Here is a 17,228-nt window from a genome sequence, read left to right on the forward strand (position 1 = left end):
AGCTAGCTAGACAGTGTCAAGTAAGATAGAGGCTGTAGAGACTGGACAACATGCTGCTTAGGCTGCAGACAGGGCCAAGGGAGATAGGGGCTGTAGAGACTGGACAACACGCTGCAGACAGGGCCAAGGGAGATAGGGGCTGTAGAGACTGGACAACATGCTGCAGACAGGGCCAAGGGAGATAGGGGCTGTAGAGACTGGACAACATGCTGCAGACAGGGCCAAGAGAAATAGGGGCTGTAGAGACTGGACAACATGCTGCTTAGGCTACAGACAGGGCCAAGGGACAACCACACCCTCACTCTCACAGCCTAGGTGAACTTCATTGTACTGGAGGACAACTCTAGAAATTGTTGGATTTTTTTTACAGGAAAGATAGAAAGGAGATTATGACGTGGTTTGTTTGTGTTGCACCAGAACGCAAGGGCAAGTAGTTATGCATTGTAGGGGGATCCATTATTTTAGGTTGTGGTACTCCAGTGAGTGTGACTCATTGCAGATATAGGCACTAACTAGTAAAGGGACTCCTAGTCTTCAGTGACAATCTGAACTACTGGCTGGTCATTTCACCTCTCTTGCATGCTTTTAATTTGTTCCCATTCTGACTCTTCCTGTATAAGGCTATAAGCCCAGTGGAATGTATGTGCAGAACAAATTGAAGTTGTCAAAGCCAATTATTGTTATTATATTACTTATTCTTATCATATTTTGTAATTCCAATTTTCGATGTGGACTTGCACTTTGTTTTCAGGCTTGACTGAGACGATGTATTCCCCTCAGTGTTTTCAATAAAGTTATTGATTTATTCATATTATATTACTTGTATATTACTTATGTCTTTCCTTATCATATGTAAGACTAAATGCCATTTGTAATATGTTTTGGTTCACATTTGTGTTTAATATACAATCCATATAAGAAAGGGTCTGATAACAGAACATTCCAGAGAATTCTAGAAAAATACCACCGTTCACTAAAACGTCTGGAACTCCATCATAGTAGAACATATTACTATTCTGATTAGCAGTTGTATGGGGGAAAAAACTGATTTCCGTATCACATTGTTCTTAACTGATTACCATTTGATTGATGTGGTGCTATTGTATGTAATATAATTTAAGGGCTGTTTCTCAGCTTTCAAAATATGTATTAAACTTTTGGATATGGTTTGAAACCAGCAAACCAGACAGTTTTCAAATTCGGCCTTTTTGGGAAATCCTACCAGTGATGCAACAATGCCAATATGGTGATTTACAGTTCCAGTTAGCTGCTGTTCTAAAGCCTAGTGTTTCCACTCCCCTTTAATAGCCATTTGGCCTGCTTTAAAGTGAAATCCCACACACTCACCACATAACAAACAGTATTTATGCTGCAGTAGTTTATGTGTCGGGGGGCTGGGGTCAGTTTGTTATATCTGGAGTACTTCTCCTGTCCTATTCGGTGTCGTGTGAATCTAAGTGTGCGTTCTCTAATTCTCTCCTTCTCTCTTTCTTTCTCTCTCTCGGAGGACCTGACCCTAGGACCTGAGCCCCAGGACTACCTGACATGATGACTCCTTGCTGTCCCCAGTCCACCTGGCCATGCTGCTGCTCCAGTTTCAACTTCCACCTGACTGTGCTGCTGCTCCAGTTTCAACTGTTCTGCCTTATTATTATTCGACCATGCTGGTCATTTATGAACATTTGAACATCTTGGCCATGTTCTGTTATAATCTCCACCCGGCACAGCCAGAAGAGGACTGGCCACCCCACATAGCCTGGTTCCTCTCTAGGTTTCTTCCTAGGTTTTGGCCTTTCTAGGGAGTTTTTCCTAGCCACTGTGCTTCTACACCTGCATTGCTTGCTGTTTGGGGTTTTAGGCTGGGTTTCTGTACAGCACTTTGAGATATCAGCTGATGTACGAAGGGCTATATAAATAAATTTGATTTGATTTGATTTGAAATAAACTATGGAGAGCTTAGATATAAGGTTTCATTTTTGCAAACAGGGCCTCTCAATTATCTTCAGCTAAATGCTGAGATACTAGGATAGATAAAAAATAATTAACATTCTTCAGCTTTGGAATGGAGCACCAGAAAACAGGAAAACATGTGCTATGTTACTCACCGAACCAGCTTCTAGTTCAGACACACCTCCACTCTTAACAGCTGCAACAATAGAGGCAATGAAGACCAGGATGGTCCCAACGCCATAATGCAGTAACTCCTGAAACAATGAATGGTATAGATAAGTGCTGGAACGCGTGTCTGTGGAAAAAGTACAGAGAAAGTTTAAAAGATTATGCACACTACTGTAAGTCTCTCTGGATAAGAAAGTCTGCTAAATAACTAACATGTAAACAATGTAAATGTGTGTGTGTGTGTATAGGCGTGTGTCATTTGCAGCGCCACTCACCGTCATTGTCCAGTTGATACAGGGGATCTTACTCTGCAGTCTGAACACATACATGAGGTAGAAGATGAGGAAGGCTATGAGGAACCATAGCGTCACCACCTCAAAGTACCGAAAGGCTGAGTAATCAGTCCAACCTCGTGCACAGTGTACACACAGGAACGCAATCAGGAGTGCTACCTGCAAACACACAGACAAATAACAATGTGTTTCCATGTCCCAGTATGATTCCAATCGTGGAGCATATTGGCACCATATCAACTCCTATGTTAAAAATGTATCTTAGTCTGCAATAGCGGACTGCAATAGCATTGAATAGTCCCCGTGATATGCAACTGTTCAGGGAAGTCAGGAACCAATACACACAGTCAGTCAGGAAAGCAAAGGCCAGCTTTTTCAAACAGAAATTTGCATCCTGTAGCTCTAACTCCAAAAGGTTTTGGGACATTGTAAAGTCCATGGAGAATAAGAGCACCTCCCCCCAGTTGCCCACTCCAGGCTAGGTAACACGGTCAACACCGATAAATCCATGATAATCTAAAATTTCAATAAGCATTTCTATACTATTTCTATACATGCTTTCCTCCTGGCTACCTACCCCAACCCCGGCCAACAGCTCCGCACCCCTGCAGCTACTTGCTCAAGCCTCCCCAGCTTCTCCTTCACCCAAATCTAGATCGCAGATGTTCTGAAAGAGCTGCAAAACCGGGACCCATACAAATCAGCTGGGCTAGACAATCTGGACCCTCTCTTTCTAAAATTGACCGCCGCCATTGTTGCAACCCATATTACCAGTCTGTTCAACCTCTCTTCCGTATCGTCCGTGATTCCTAAAGATTGGAAAGCTGCCGCGGTCACCCCCCTCTTCAAAGAGGGTGACACTCTAGACCCAAACTGTTATAGACCTATATCCATCCTGCCCTGCCTCTCTAAAGTCTTCAAAAGCCAAGTTAATAAACAGATCACTGACCATTTTGAATCCCACTGTACCTTCTCCGCTGTGCAATCTGGTTTCCGAGCCGGTCACGGGTGCACTTCAGCCACGCTCAAGGTACTAAACGATATCATAACCGCCATCGATAAAAGACAGTACTGTGCAGCTGTCTTCATCGACCTGGCCAAGGCTTTCGACTCTGTCATTCACTGTATTCTTATCAGCAGACTCAATAGCCTTGGTTTCTCAAATGACTGCCTTGCCTGGTTCACCAACTACTTCGCAGACAGAGTTCAGTGTGTCAAATCGGAAGGCCTGTTGTCCGGACCTCTGGCAGTCTCTATGGGGGTTCCACAGGGTTCAATTCTCGGGCTGACTCTTTTCTCTGTATATATATCAATGATGTCGCTCTTGCTGCGGGTGATTCCCTGATCCACCTGTACGCAGACGCTGCCATTCTGTATACTTTTGGCCCTTCTTTGGACACTGTGTTAACTAACCTCTAAACAAGCTTCAATGCCATACAACACTCCTTCCATGGCCTCCAACTGCTCTTAAACGCTAGTAAAACCAAATGCATGCTTTTCAACCGTTCGCTGCCCACACCCACCCGCCCGACTAGCATCACTACCCTGGACGGTTCTGACCTAGAATATGTGGACAACTACAAATACCTAGGTGTCTGGCTAGACTGTAAACTCTCATTCCAGACTCATACTAAACTTCTCCAATCCAAAATCGGCTTTCTATTTCGCAACAAAGCCTCCTTCACTAACCGCCAAACGTACCCTAATAAAACTGACTACCCTACCGATCCTCAACTTCGGCGATATCATCTACAAAATAGCTTCCAATAATCTACTCAGCAAACTGGATGTAGTCTATCACAGTGCCATCCTTTTAATTACCAAAGCCCCTTATACCTCCCACCACTACGACCTGTATGCTTTAGTTGGCCCTCGCTACATATTCGTCGCCAGACCCACTGGCTCCAGGTCATCTATAAGTGAAGCTGGAGACTTATATTTCCCTCACTAACTTTAAGCATCAGCTATCTGAGTAGCTATCCGATCGCTGCAGCTGTACATAGTCCATCTGTAAGTAGCCCACCCAATCTACCTACCTCATCCCCATATTGTTTTTATTTCTTTTTCTGCTGTTTTGCACACCAGTATCTCTACTTGCACATCATCATCTGCTCATTTATCACTCCAGTGTTAATCTGCTAAATTGTAATTACTTTGCTACCATGGCCTATTTATTGCCTACCTCCTCACACTGTATATAGACTTTCTTTTATCTACTGTGTTATTGACTGTACGCTTTTTATTCTGTGTAACTCTGTGTTGTTGTTTGTGTCGCACTGCTTTTCTTTATCTTGGCCAGGTCGCAGTTGTAAATGAGAACTTGTTATCAACTGGCCTACCTGGTTAAATAGAGTTTAAATTAAATAAATATAAATTTTGTTAACAGTAGGTTGGTCCAGATCCAGAATCTAGTTTTCAACACAACCCAGGTCTCACATGGCTAATGTTCAAGGTTCACAATTTTCCCGTTCACATGCCGTTAAACATGCTTTATTGCTTCATATTGTAGGGCAGTTGCAGGTATATGGAACAACATTGACATTATTAAACCACAAGGGAGAGGCTGAAAGCCATTAGCCACTAAACACTTCTGTAAACAGGAAATAACACCCAAAACCAGCTTCCTCCATTTTTGCTCTGAAACACCACCATCATTCCTGTGATAACTATAAATAAGCAAGAATGTAACAGAAATGTAGTGAAGATTAAGATGCAACCCCACTGTATTCTACTGTGCCAAACACAGATATAAAGAGGGGAGAACAGACAACATTTGTTCTCCCCTGATTTCACAACCGTTGTTATGAAGGTGTGATTTCCCTGATTTTCCTGAAGCCCTGATTTCACAACCTTCGTTATGAAGGTGTAATAAAGTGTCATTAATTAATTACGAAATTCTGACATGCCGAGAGATGATGATAAACATTCATTTATTTGAAGGTAGACAGCAATATGACATCACCACACACAATGGGACAAGTTCCTCCATTACAGAAATCAACAACAACAAAATTCTAATCTGCCAAGACTTCCACTATTTTAAACAATTACTGGACATCTCAATCAAAACTGGATGTTGATCTGACTGTGGCCGGTTATAAAGGCTATTGTTTCCACTGGTATAGGTCTAATTCAGGTTATAAAGGCTATTGTTTCCACTTGTATAGGCCTAATTCAGGTTATAAAGGCTATTGTTTACACTAGTATAGGCCTAATTCAGGTTATAAAGGATATTGTTTCCACTGGTATAGGCCTAATTCAGGTTATAGAGGCTATTGTCTCCACTGGTATAGGCCTAATTCGGGTTATAAAGGCTATTGTTTCCACTAGTATAGGCCTAATTCAGGTTATAAAGGCTATTGTTTACACTAGTATAGGCCTAATTCGGGTTATAAAGGCTATTGGTTCCCACTAGTATAGGCCTAATTCAGGTTATAAAGGATATTGTTTCCACTGGTATAGGCCTAATTCAGGTTATAGAGGCTATTGTCTCCACTGGTATAGGCCTAATTCCTGTTATAAAGGCTATTGGTTCCCACTAGTATAGGCCTAATTCCTGTTATAAAGGCTATTGGTTCCCACTGGTATAGGCCTAATTCCTGTTATAAAGGCTATTGGTTCCCACTGGTATAGGCCTAATTCATGTTTGCATGTTAATGTTTTGTAAAGTAGCCTAGTCGTAGCCTAACAGTCAGAGAAAGCCACCTAGTAGACAGTGGTGTAAAGTACTTAAGTAAAAATACTTTAAAGTACTACCTAAGTAGTTTTTTGGGGTATCTGTACTTTACTATTTATATTTTTGACAGCTTTTACTTTTACTTCACTACATTCCTAAAGAAAATAATGTACTTTTCACTCCATACATTTTCCCTGACACCCAAAAGTACTCGTTACATTTTGAATGCTTAGCACGGCAGGAAAATGGTCTAATTCACACACTTATCAAGAGAACATCCCTGGTCATCCCCATGGCCTCTGATCTGGCGGACTTGACTCAACACATGCCTCGTTTATACATTATGTCTGAGTGTTAGAGCAAATAAAGAAAACATGAAAATGATGCCGTGTGGATTGCTTAATATAAGGAATTTGAAATGATTTAGACTTTTACGTTTGATTCTTAAGTATATTTTAGCAGTTACATTTAGTTTTGATACTTAAGTATAGTTTAAACCAAATACTTTTAGACTTTTACTCAAATAATATATTACTGGGTAAATTTCACTTTTTCTTGAGTCATTTTCTATTAAGGTATCTTTACTTTCACAACAATTGGGTACTTTTTCCACTACTGCTAGTAGTATACGAATGAACCAGAGTTTCTGTTACGCACCTCGCTCCCCTTTATCCTCAATTTTTGAGTGCATTCTCCACATTTTGGATTAAAGATCACGAAGACAGCAGACAGTAAGCAATATAAAATACAACCCAACCCCAACATTAAAAATAAAAAAGTTTAAAAAAAATATGTATAATTCTGTGCAGAACATCAGTATAAATATCTGATCAAAAACTCTTACCACTTGGGCGATTTTCAGTAATCCTTGTACAGAGCGAGTATAGCCCAAATTCAAGAATCCTTCGCCCGAAGACGATCTCGTCGTGGTGGTGGTAGTAACAACAGTATGAGACATTTTGATATGTATGTATAAATAAAATACAGTGTAAATAGTCTAGACTACAGTGTATCGTGGCCCAAGAAACACAGGCAGCTGCTACTACTGTGCTTCGTCTACTTCATGGTCGTTACTAGTTACCACCGCCACAAAGTCATAAACCCCGCCTGTTTCTACAAATCTTCTTAAAATGTGATTTTAAACCTAATCGTAACCTTATGCCTAACCGTAACCTTAAAATAAGACCAAAAAGCACAATTGCAGGTTATTTTACGATACATTTTTTACGATAGCCAAGTTAGACTTTGCGGCTGTGGTAACTCGTGGAAACCCTACTTCATTGAGGGTGAGATTCAGTTGGGGTGGGGTTTCCAGGAAACAGTAGCATTTTCAACTTCAACAGTGCTTTTACTCAATGGGCCAGTTCGTTTTGCATGGCCATAGGTGAGTGGTGAATTTATTTAAGGACCATTGGAATGGACTAAAATGTGTAAGACACTGGGTAAAGAAAAACGAACTCGCCCATGGACATAAAATGACTGGCTGGAAGAGAAAGCGCTATCAAAACACGTATAGTCCGCAAATCACTCACGCACGATTGGGTCTCATTTCTAGCCGCATGCTACTGGCAGCATTACCGCGTGTGTTATGGATGTAAATGATGAAGCATTTACAGTCTCCACCTAAATAGTGTTCGCATGATGGTTGAAGTTGATCTGTAGAAGATGATTAAGCATGTGGCTATCAATCTGAATATGTTTGAAGTTCATCAAACGTATTCCTACTATTGTTAAAGACACTTTAGGCCCTATATCTTTGTAGCCTGCACCATAGACCCATACCTATTCGACCTCCGTACTATATCGACAGCTGAATTGTATTTGTCCCAGGTTAATTTAAGCATTTTCCCACCCACATTGCAAGCAAGCAAGAAGCTCACATTACTTTAAGGTCAGACCTAAATGTAGGTTTTTGCATTGAATTGGTAACCATGTGGTGTCAACAGGTGTTAAACTATAGGCCCACCATCCTATCCCAAGGGGACTGCACTAATGGGACTACCCCAGGCCATGCTAAAATAGTTTCAGTGTAGTGTATTATTTACATCTACATGCTTTAAACATCATCATTATGTCATTCTGCCACTGAACAAGGCAGTTAACCCACTGTTCCTAGAGACCCTCAGACACTTAAAAAAAATAACAAACTAAGTACAGATATTAGGCCCATGTCAATCAAGCTACATAACAAAATGGATAGCGATGAAATAAGACTGAACCCCATCAGGAAGGAGTTTTTCATATTTCGATGCTTTGCAGCAGTAGGGTTTTGTTTCTGTCACCCTCCATCCATAAACAACTGTTACCATGGAGACGAGGGCAGGATGCTCTTCTCTGTCACCACTTCCCAGGACTGCTACAGAGCAGAATGGGAAAGAGTGCTTAGAAAACCTTACCACATAAAGGCGCGCACACACACACACTCTGGCTGTGTATACCAGTAGGCCTAGTCTCTATATAAGCAAGTGAAGCCAGATATGGGAACCAAACCACACCCTAAAAGGACATTACCATGGCGAGCCAAACAGTCTTATCCATCAGCTGTACAAACTTAAGAACCTGAGTGAGTTACTCTCTGCATGTGGTCCAGAGGAACTAGATCCTCCGTGACACTTTGAGAACACCAGAAACACTGCAGCCAAAGGAAACCAATACATTTACATGTACAAATGCACCACACTCTTTCTGCTTCGTGGTTCTACATGGACGTTTAGTGATGCACCACACTCTTTCTGCTTCGTGGTTCTACATGGACGTTTAGTGATGCACCACACTCTTTCTGCTTCGTGGTTCTACATGGACGTTTAGTGATGCACCACACTCTTTCTGCTTCGTGGTTCTACATGGACGTTTAGTGATGCACCACACTCTTTCTGCTTCGTGGTTCTACATGGACGTTTAGTGATGCACCACACTCTTTCTGCTTCGTGGTTCTACATGGACGTTTAGTGATGCACCACACTCTTTCTGCTTCGTGGTTCTACATGGACGTTTAGTGATGCACCACACTCTTTCTGCTTCGTGGTTCTACATGGACGTTTAGTGATGCACCACACTCTTTCTGCTTCGTGGTTCTACATGGACGTTTAGTGATGCACCACATGGTAAGAACATGGACCCAAGCGACTTTGCGTCCTTGAAAAATGCTATATAAATACTATGTATTATTATGATTATTATACACCAATATAGTCACGACTTCAGCTGAAGTTGGTCCCTCTCCTTGTTCGGGCGGCGTTCGAAGTCACCGACCTTCTAGCCATCGCTGATCCTCTTTTCATTTTCCTTTGGTTTTGTCTCGTCTTCCATCACACCTGGTTTCAATCCCATCAATTACATGTTGTGTATTTAACCCTCTGTTCCCCCTCATGTCCTTGTCAGATTGTTTATTGTAAGTGCTTGTGCACGGCTGTCCTGGTGTGAGTCGGGTTATGTACCCATTATTTGATTGATCTGTTTTCCGGTCGTTTTTTTTTTTTTTAACTGCGCGGTTTGGAAACACAGTTCTTGCTCTTCTGCGTCTGACTTCTCTGCCGCCAGTACACACCCCTCACAAATATGAGAAAACCCTTCAGTAGTTCGATGACAGAGTTCCTTGCAGAGCTGGTGGATGACCACACTCAACCAGAGATACACTGAAGTTTTGCCCAGATAGCATCAGCTGGTTCTGTGGTGGTTGAGGCGAATGACCGCGCTGGAGTTCTTCTGTGGGTTCATGTGACGTGTGTTTAGAAGGAACGCTTCACTTCTTTGAAAGGAAACCCAGAAGTATAATGATGTAATGGCGCTCAGGAACAATAACAATTGTTATTGAGTGAATTACAATAACACTACAGTTACAATAACACTACAGTTACAATAACACTACAGATACAATAACACTACAGTTACAATAACACTACAGTTACAATAACACTACAGTTACAATAACACTACAGATACAATAACACTACAGTTACAATAACACTACAGTTAAAATAAAATTACAGTTACAGTAACACTACAGTTACAATAACACTACAGTTACAATAACACTACAGTTAAAATAAAATTACAGTTACAGTAACACTACAGTTACAATAACACTACAGTTACAATAAAACTACAGTTACAATAACACTACAGTTACAATAACACTAGAGTTACAATAACACTACAGTTAAAATAAAATTACAGTTACAATAACACTACAGTTACAATAACACTACAGTTACAATAAAACTACTGTTACAATAACACTACAGTTACAATAACACTACAGTTACAATAAAACTACAGTTACAATAACACTACAGTTACAATAACACTACAGTTACAATAAAACTACAGTTACAATAACACTACAGTTACAATAACACTACAGTTACAATAAAACTACAGTTACAATAACACTACAGTTACAATAACACTACAGTTACAATAAAACTACAGTTACAATAACACTACAGTTACAATAACACTACAGTTACAATAAAACTACAGTTACAATAACACTACAGATACAATAACACTACAGTTACAATAACACTACAGTTAAAATAAAATTACAGTTACAATAACACTACAGTTACAATAAAACTACAGTTACAATAAAACTACAGTTACAATAACACTACAGTTACAATAACACTACAGTTACAATAAAACTACAGTTACAATAAAACTACAGTTACAATAAAACTACAGATACAATAACACTACAGTTAAAATAAAATTACAGTTACAATAACACTACAGTTACAATAACACTACAGTTACAATAAAACTACAGTTACAATAACACTACAGTTACAATAACACTACAGTTACAATAAAACTACAGTTACAATAACACTACAGTTACAATAACACTACAGTTACAATAAAATTACAGTTACAATAAAATTACAGTTACAATAACACTACAGTTACAATAACACTACAGTTACAATAAAACTACAGTTACAATAACACTACAGTTACAATAACACTACAGTTACAATAACACTTGTAGGGCAATTATGTAATTACACCTCCATAAGAATAACAATATAAAAACAGAATCTACCAAGTTGCCCCAATGTTGTGAACAATTTCAATAAGATTGACTGCTAAACTCTCGTTGATTACTTTAGAAAAATGTCTGTCAGAATGAGGGAGGTCAGTTTCATTATGACATACCTCTAGAGTTACATTCTCTCTGCTGCGCCTCGGCAGTTCACCCTGGCTTCACAATAGCATAGTGGACACCTGAAATGACAATGGACAGCATAATCAGAATAATAGAATGACAATGAAAAGGGTTGGCGTTATGTCATGTCATGTTATGTCATGTTAAGGACAGTGCTGTCTCAGCTGTAGTATGCAATCTTAGACTTTCTTGTGTCACTTCAAGAAAAACACTAAAAATAATTCACCTTCATCTGGTATGGGGACACGAGAGCTTCTTTGGGGTGCTTAAAAGAAAAGAGGGCAATTTCATAAGCTTATCTGAGCTGGTTCTGGTACTTGGTGGTAAACCTATGGAATTCATGGCCCAAAATTGCAATAATTGAATACTTACATTGAGTGGTGGTGTTCAGTTGAACGTCTGAGTATACCAGATTTAGCTCCATGTCGCCATCTTCTGGTGAATTATGTTTATACAATGACTGTGGGCTTTCTGTTTGTGTAGAGAACGACAGTAAGAAACTGTGTGACACATTACAGATCTGAACCATCAGCAAATCCTTCACGGTCTTGTCCACTCACCCATTTCTGAGACATTGGCGTAGATAGAGGATTCACTGACCATAGCTTTAGAAACAGGGAAGTAAAATGTACAAATGTAAACTGCTGTGACGCACAAAGTTTATGACTGAATGAGAGGACATGAAGAGCTATGCTCAGACTCGACACTGGACCCGATCTTTTTGCCCACTTCTACAGAGGTGTAGTTGGGACACCAGGCAGGGATTGAAGGATACGGGAGAAGAGGGTGTAGAATACACAGACAATGAGTGGGCCGTAGACAAGAGAAGTTGATGGACTAGTACATAGGGAAGCATATGTGTGGAGACAGTGAATAACAGGGCAGCAGGTAGTCTAGCGGGTTAAGAGTGTTGGGCCAGTTCCAATCCCTGAGCAAACTAGGTGAAACATCTGCCGATGTGTCCTTGAGCAAGGCACTTAACCCTAATTGCTCCTGTAAGTCGCTCTGGATAGAGCGTCTGCTAAATGACAAAAATGTACTGAATAGCCTTCCACTTAAACTGGCTTTCAACTCACACTCTGCCCTTTCATCTGAGTAAAAATTATTACTGATCAGAAATACTATTCAAAGACTCAGATTGTCTAGAAAAGAGTAAGACCCCTTACCTATAGCAGGATCTGTGCACAACTCAGATTGTCTAGAAAAGAGTAAGACCCCTTACCTATAGCAGGATCTGTGCACAACTCAGATTGTCTAGAAAAGAGTAAGACCCCTTACCTATAGCAGGATCTGTGCACAACTCAGATTGCTGCTTAATCTTTTCTGAATTGCAGAATCTCCGGTATCCTTTTGGAAAAGACCAGAGATAGTATATGAATCTGTAAATACGACAAAAATATAATAACTTAACTAGTATTTATTTTCTTACAGAGATCACCTACCTCTTTTTCTCAGGTAAAATAAAGCCACGCCAAGGAGCAGCAGCAGAAGCAGGACCCCACACACAGAGAGGGCTACGGTCAGCGCAGTGGGTCCAGGGGGGAACCGTCTCTCTGCCCTCCCCAGGCTGTTCTCTGCCCTGCAGGTGTACACTTCCTGGGTGAAGTAGGGGATTGAACTGGTCCACTGAAATGGGTGGGTTCCTATGGTGCTGACACCTGGGTCTATGTTGCCCTTAGAGGAGGAGAACCAGGTGATGGTGGATGGGGGGTTCCCCTCAACTACACACCTGAGGCTCCCGTTGCCTGGTCCGAGGGACGCCTCTACCCAAGACAGGCTGAGAATCTGGGCCTTAGCTAAGGGACAAAGCACAAACCTTGCATGAGTATCATTATGGTAAAGAGTTTCATATTCCTAGACCACCAGACCCTTATTTCTGACAACATAGTGAGACCTTTACCAATGATATTGAGCTGTGTGCCGCTGGCAGTCTGCCACTTCCCATCACCCCAGTAATAGTCCAGCTCTACTCTGCAGAAGTAAACTCCATTGTCTGTGACCGTCAGATCTCTGATGAGGAGAGAGAGATCCCTCTGCTTAGGGTCTCCTTTGACTGAGAAGCGTTGGTATGACTCTGGAACGGAGCATTCATTCATTCCACCCGTAGTAACATTTTTCACCTTGCATTGGAAGAAGGGCGTATCATGGAATTGTCTGGTGATCCACTGAACTGTGATGCCTTTGGAGTAGTCTTGTTGCTTGGGGTGGGTGAAGGAGCAGGGTAGGACCACATCTCCTCCTATGGTGCTGTTCACTACAGGGGGAACTGTCATGGACCATGGTTGTGAGAAGGTGCCTAGTGGGAGGAATATTAGTTCACAATAGGAGAAATTGGAGAAATCAATCATATTAAGGATATTTCATGTTTGTTTTTTCTGATGGTCTCAACAATTTTTTAAAACTTGTATTCTAATTGGTTCAACTGGCAATCTATTGTACTTTATCTATTGTACTCTATTGTACTTTATTTAAACACACACGTCACTACCTAAAGGATGGGGTGGCAGGGTAGCCTAGTGGTTAAAGCATTGGACTAGTAACCGCAAGGATGCAAGTTCATATCCCTGAGCTGACAAGGTACAAATCTGTCGTTCTGCCCCTGAACAGGCAGTTAACCCACTGTTCCTAGGCAGTTAACCCACTGTTCCCAGGCTGTCATTGAAAATAAGAATTTGTTCTTAACTAGTTAAATAAAGGTTAAAAAACATTTTAAAAAGGATCAACAAATCATCTCTTATGATACTGTATAAACACATACTCATGAATATTACAACACTAAAAAGAGGGATAATTCCTTTATTCCCAAATTATTCAAGAACGCTAAAGCTTAAATAGGAATGTTTCACCAAAACTGAATCTGAATAGAAATAGCTAAAACTGGAATTTGGCCTACCTGTAATGACAGAGAAGAGAGAGAAGAGTTGAGTCTGCACCATCCTAAATGTAATCAAATATATACGTATCCCTTTAGCACTGAGGAGAAAGAAAGTCAAGTCACGGAGAGGAAGTTCTACCAACACAATGCCTCAAATCAGGAAACAGTTGTGAAATGTACCACATGAGAATAGCCATTTCCCGTTTAGTGCTTACTGTGAAACAAGTGAGGGCTTGTCTGAGCATAAGTGCATTAACAATGGAAGTGTATTATTTCTTTAGGCCTATCATGTGAATTTAAGATGTGTTTCCTGAGCCTCTTTACTTGGTATCTATTATAGAAAGCATTAAGACTGGAACAATAGAGGACCTCCGTTTAGTCTAGTGAGATAACAGTCCTACAGCACCTTCAGACAGTATTCACACCATTTTACTTGTTCCACATTTTGTGTTACAGCCTGAATTTAAAATGGATTAAATTGAATACACAATACTCCATGATGTCAAAGTGTTGTTTTTAGATTTTAACAAATTACACTGAACAACAATATAAAATGTAATATATAATGTGTTGTTCCCATGTTTCATGAGACGCAATCAAAGATCACAGAAATGTTCCATACGCACAAATTTGTTTACATCCCTGTTAGTGAACAGAGTGCCCCGTGGTGGTGGTGGGGGTTATGGTATGGGCAGGTATAAGCTATGGACGGAGAATACAATTGTATTTTATTGATGACAATTTGAATGCACAGCGATACCGTGATGAGATCCTGAGGCTCATTGTTGTGCCATTCATAATCTGCCATCGTCTCATGTTCCAGCATGATAATGCACTGCCCCATGTTGCAAGGATCTGTACACAATTCCTGAAAGCTGAACATTTCCCAGTTCTTCCATACTCACCTGACATGTCATCCATGGACCATGTTTGGGATGCTCTGGATCGACATGTTAGACAGCATGTTCCAGTTCCCGCCAATATCCAGTAACTTCGCACAGCCATGGAAGAGGAGTGGGACATCATTCCACAGGCCACAATCAACAACCTGAACAACTCTACGTGAAGGAGATGTGTCGTGCTGCATGAGGCAAGTGGTGGTCACACCAGATACTGACTGGTTTTGTGATCCACGCCCCTAGTTTTTATTTAAGGTATCTGTGACCAACAGATGCATACAGTATCTGTATTCCCAGTCATGTGAAATCCATAGATTAGTGTTTAAAGAATTTATTTCAATTGACCAATTCCCTTATATGAACTGGAATTCTGTAAAATCTTTGAAATTGCAGCATGTTGCGTTTAAATTTTTGTTCAGTATTTTTTTGAATGAAAAGCTGAAATATCTTGAGTCAATAAGTGTTCAATTCCTTTGTTATGACAAGCCTAAATAAATTCAGGAGTAAAAATGTGATTTCTGAATGACTACCTGATCTCTGTACCCCACACATACTCTAAGTTCACTCAGTTGAGCAGTGAATTTCAAACAGATTCAACCACAATGACCAGGGAGGTTTTCCAATGCCTTGCAAAGAAGGGCACCTATTGGTAGATGGGTATAAATAAAAAGCATGGTGAAGTTATTAATTACACTTTGGATGGTATACCAATACACCCAGGTACTACAAAAGATACAGATGTCCTTCCTAACTCAGTCGCCAGAGAGGAAGGAAACCGCTCATGGATTTCACCATGAGGCCAATGGGGATTTTACATCAAATAAAATAAAATTGTATTGGTCACATGCACATATTTAGCCGATGTTATTGTGGGTGTAGTGAAATGCTTGTGCTCCAACAATGCAGTAGTATCTAAGAATTCACAACAATACACACAAATTGTTTTATTTTTATTTCACCAGGTAGACCAGTTTAGAACAAGTTCTCATTTACAACTACAAATCTAAAAGTAAAATAATGGAATTAAGAAATATATAAATATTAAGACGAGCAATGTCAGAGTGGCATAGACTAAAATAGAGTAGAATAGAATACAGTATATACACGTGAAATTAGTAAAGAAGTATGTATACATTATTAAAGTGACTAGTGTTCCATTATTAAAGTGGCCCATAATTGGGAGTCCCATAGGGCGGCACACAATTGTCCCAGCGTCGTCCAGGTTTGGCCGGTGTAGGCCGTCATTGTAAATAAGAATTTGTTCTTAACGGACTTGCCTAGTTAAATAAAGGTAAACAAATAGATAATAATAAAATAGGAGAACACTGAGGATGGATCAACAACATTGTAGTTACTCCTCAATACTAACCTAATTGACAGAGTGAAGCCTGTACACATTAAAACTATTTCAAAAACCTGCATCCGGTTTGCAGTAAGGCACTAAAGTAAAACAGCAAAAAAATGTGCCAAAGAAATTGACTTTGTCCTGAATACAAATTATTATGTTTGGGGAAAATCCAACACAACACATTACGGAGTACCACTCCTCATATTTTCAATCATGGTGGTGGCTGCATCACGTTATGAGGACAAGGAAGTTTTTATGATAAAAAAAAATGAAGAGAGTTAAACACAGGCAAAATCCTTTCTAAACTCCTTTCCACCAGACACTGGGAGACAAAGTCACCTTTCAGCAGGACAATAAACTCAAACAAGACAAAATATACACTGGAGTTGCTTACCAAGACGACATTGAATGTTACTGAGTGGCCTAGTTAAAGTTTGGACTGAATTCGTCTTGAAAATGTATGGCGACTTGAAAATGGCTGTCTAGCAATGATCAACAACCAACTTGACATAACTTAAAGATTTTTTTTTAAATACAAAAATGTGCACATATTGTTCAATCCAGGGGTGCAAAGCTCTTAGAAAGACTCAAACCCAGAAAAACTCACAGCTGTAATAGCTTGAATACTTATCAGATCAAGATATATTAGTGTTTATTTATTTTTATGAATACATTTTTTTTCATACATTATTCTTCCACTTTGACATAGATTATGTCGTGTCTTTGGCTATGCCGGATTAAGTGATATGACATGCTATTCTATGAAATAATTTCTCCGTAATTAATATTACCTGATTGAGCTAATCATGTAAATCACCACAAAATAATATTTATAGAACTGTTATCTTC

General features: G+C 40.0%; 1 protein-coding gene across 3 annotated transcripts; it reads right to left on the bottom strand.

Moving 5' to 3' along the window:
- Positions 1 to 2,419: 2,419 nt before the first annotated feature.
- On the bottom strand, positions 2,420 to 14,298 carry siglec15l (sialic acid binding Ig-like lectin 15, like). Of its 3 annotated transcripts, none has more exons than XM_042318093.1 (9): positions 14,151 to 14,298; positions 13,158 to 13,553; positions 12,700 to 13,053; positions 12,536 to 12,604; positions 11,818 to 11,862; positions 11,630 to 11,728; positions 11,484 to 11,522; positions 11,248 to 11,316; positions 2,420 to 2,570 (listed from the first exon to the last, which is right to left on the bottom strand). In XM_042318093.1, the coding sequence occupies exons 1-8, from the start codon at positions 14,191 to 14,193 to the stop codon at positions 11,285 to 11,287; spliced, it is 1,077 nt and encodes a 358-aa protein (XP_042174027.1). In that variant the 5' UTR covers positions 14,194 to 14,298; the 3' UTR covers positions 2,420 to 2,570; positions 11,248 to 11,284. The 3 variants fall into 3 exon arrangements, with proteins under 3 accessions (XP_042174027.1, XP_042174029.1, XP_042174028.1); XM_042318094.1 differs by lacking the exon at positions 2,420 to 2,570 and adding an exon at positions 7,069 to 8,443; XM_042318095.1 differs by lacking the exon at positions 11,818 to 11,862.
- Positions 14,299 to 17,228: the final 2,930 nt, after the last annotated feature.

The sequence above is a fragment of the Oncorhynchus tshawytscha genome, unplaced genomic scaffold, assembly GCF_018296145.1.
Source record: "Oncorhynchus tshawytscha isolate Ot180627B unplaced genomic scaffold, Otsh_v2.0 Un_scaffold_3409_pilon_pilon, whole genome shotgun sequence".
NCBI classification, from domain to species: domain Eukaryota; kingdom Metazoa; phylum Chordata; class Actinopteri; order Salmoniformes; family Salmonidae; genus Oncorhynchus; species Oncorhynchus tshawytscha.

Coding starts and splice junctions, on each gene's coding strand:
- siglec15l (XM_042318093.1), bottom strand. CDS start 14,193: ATGGTGCAGACTCAACTCTTCTCTCTCTTCTCTGTCATTACAG. Junction 13,554..14,150: donor TCTCTTCTCTGTCATTACAG/GTAGGCCAAATT, acceptor TCCTCCCACTAG/GCACCTTCTCACAACCATGG. Junction 11,729..11,817: donor CGCCAATGTCTCAGAAATGG/GTGAGTGGACAA, acceptor CTACACAAACAG/AAAGCCCACAGTCATTGTAT.